Raw genomic sequence first — 2,113 nt, 5'->3', positions numbered from 1 at the left:
CTGTCTCTAGATGTCAGTCACATATATGCGTGTTCTGTGTGTGTGTGTGTGTGTGTGTAATCTGTCTCTAGATGTCAGTCACATATATGCGTGTTCTGTGTGTGTGTGTGTGTGTGTGTAATCTGTCTCTAGATGTCAGTCACATATATGCGTGTTCTGTGTGTGTGTGCGCCAGGAAATCTACAAAGATCGTAAGAAGTTCTCCAAGGCCGTGTTTGAGGTGGCCTCGTCCGACCTGGTCAATATGGGCATCTACGTGGTCAGCTACACCCTCAAGGACATCAGAGACGAAGAGGTAGGACACTTTCTATCCTGGTTCGGTTGTACCGAGTTTATCATACCTACTGCTCGGTGGAAGACGAGGTCATGAACGCAACTTTTCAAAATGGCGAATAGCGGAGTCTTGCACCAAGCAAGCGATATACAAAATGATTGGTTGGTTAAGTTAGGGGGGAGCAATTTTATGTGAAGGAAGATGTAGTAGTTTAAGAAATTGAAAAGAGAAAAGGTTTGAGTAGAACTATGTCAGTGCAGTTAGTTTGAGGAGTTTATTTTTAAAAACCTATTGATCTGATAGCTGAGGTAGGAATAGAGAAAATGTATGGGTTGTTTACACGTGTTTGTTATTTTGTAATGAAGCAGTTAGCTCAAGGTATTTTGTAAGAAATATAAGCCGTAATAATATGTAGAAATATCAATTGACAGAATATGACATATGCAAACGCACACACTCACACGCGTACATGCAGACCACACATACTCATATTATTTTCTTAAAGAATCAGCTAGACATGGAAAGCAATAGTACATATATGAGTATAATGGTATTTCATTATGAATGTGAACATTGATGCAATATATAATTGTTTGTTATATTGGAGTAATCAGGTTTGAAAGTCATGCAGTGAAGTAATGACCACTTGGTTGTGACAGGTTTTGTGTTGTAGAGGAGGGAAGTTTCTGGATTCTGAAGGGCTGCTGCAGTGCTGCTTTCTGTCATGTCATGCGATAATTATGTATAGACCGAGATGCACACTGTCGGGCAATTGGAACTAATGGTAAAAAGTGTGTCCTCTTGGAACTCCCTCATTGGTCAGGAAGTTTCATGAATGTTCATTCATCAATCGACGCTTTTATAACACCTGTGATTTATCATCTGTATTCAGGGGGGAGGGGGTTTGTATTTGCGGACAAATTTGAAATGGTTTCAGTTCCTCCGTATTTGGGGTTGGGCCTATTCTGTTTGTCCGGCATTGTGCATAATATAACGTCATATAGATGTGTCACGGCGGGGTGGAATCGAGTGCTCTTCCGCTTTTGGCGATGGGGTTATTGATGTGTGAAAGCTTACTCATGTGTCTTGCTTCTGATGAAGAAACTACCCATGTCTCTTGAGTAAAAGTCAAGGTATTTGCGAGAGAAGGAGGTTGGGGTCACAAGGTGTCAAAAGGTTAAATTGGCGAGAAAATGGCTGCCAGTTTAGTGACCTCTAAAGCTTGAGTGAGTGTCTGTGGAAACTGCAAATTGACTTTATGGGTCTTTGCTCAACATTTTTCCTTAAAATCTATCCAAGAATGTTCTATAAAATGGACATAAAAGATGTGTAGCCCAAAACAAAAAAATTCAACAAAAATTGACCAACAGCCTGGAAAATGACGTTTTTTTGTGTGTTTAATCAATTTGAGGAGCACCTGATTTCACCACGATGCCACACATATGATGACGATATATCTTTGAAGTTTGAAATGCCATAAACATTATGATAATGTTATAATATGTTATGACACGTTGCCTCTATCTGTATTTGGATTGACCCTGGGATTATGATCATGGCTTGTACGTTCTCATAACTGCCCCCGTTGTGCGACCCGTCAAGGAGGTATTGCATCCACGTCGGTGTGTGTTCTGTCTGCTCCCAGATTTCTCTATTGTTCTAGCTAGGGAGACGTGACTGTGTCCAGGTGCACTTGTTCTATATTTAGAATGGTTTGCTGTGAGAAGCATTTCGTTTACCCGTATGTCATTGTTTGTGAATGGTCCATTCTTAACAACCCAGATCCAAGATGCATTATTTTTATTATTATCATCATTATTATTATTATTATTATTATTA

The 2,113-nt window shown here is 39.8% G+C and overlaps 1 protein-coding gene across 2 annotated transcripts in view; it reads left to right on the top strand.

Annotated features, from left to right (window-relative positions):
- Window positions 1-2,113, top strand: part of LOC101857452 (flotillin-1) — a gene marked incomplete in the record, with an annotated part of 39,567 nt that overhangs the window by 15,324 nt on the left and 22,130 nt on the right. For both annotated transcript variants that reach the window (XM_013089786.2, XM_035973177.1), the window contains 1 exon segment: window positions 176-295. In XM_013089786.2, coding sequence (XP_012945240.1) covers window positions 176-295 — 120 coding nt within the window.

The sequence above is a fragment of the Aplysia californica genome, unplaced genomic scaffold, assembly GCF_000002075.1.
Source record: "Aplysia californica isolate F4 #8 unplaced genomic scaffold, AplCal3.0 scaffold01045, whole genome shotgun sequence".
NCBI classification, from domain to species: Eukaryota; Metazoa; Mollusca; class Gastropoda; order Aplysiida; family Aplysiidae; genus Aplysia; species Aplysia californica.
This window is presented reverse-complemented; position numbering and strand designations above follow the sequence as displayed.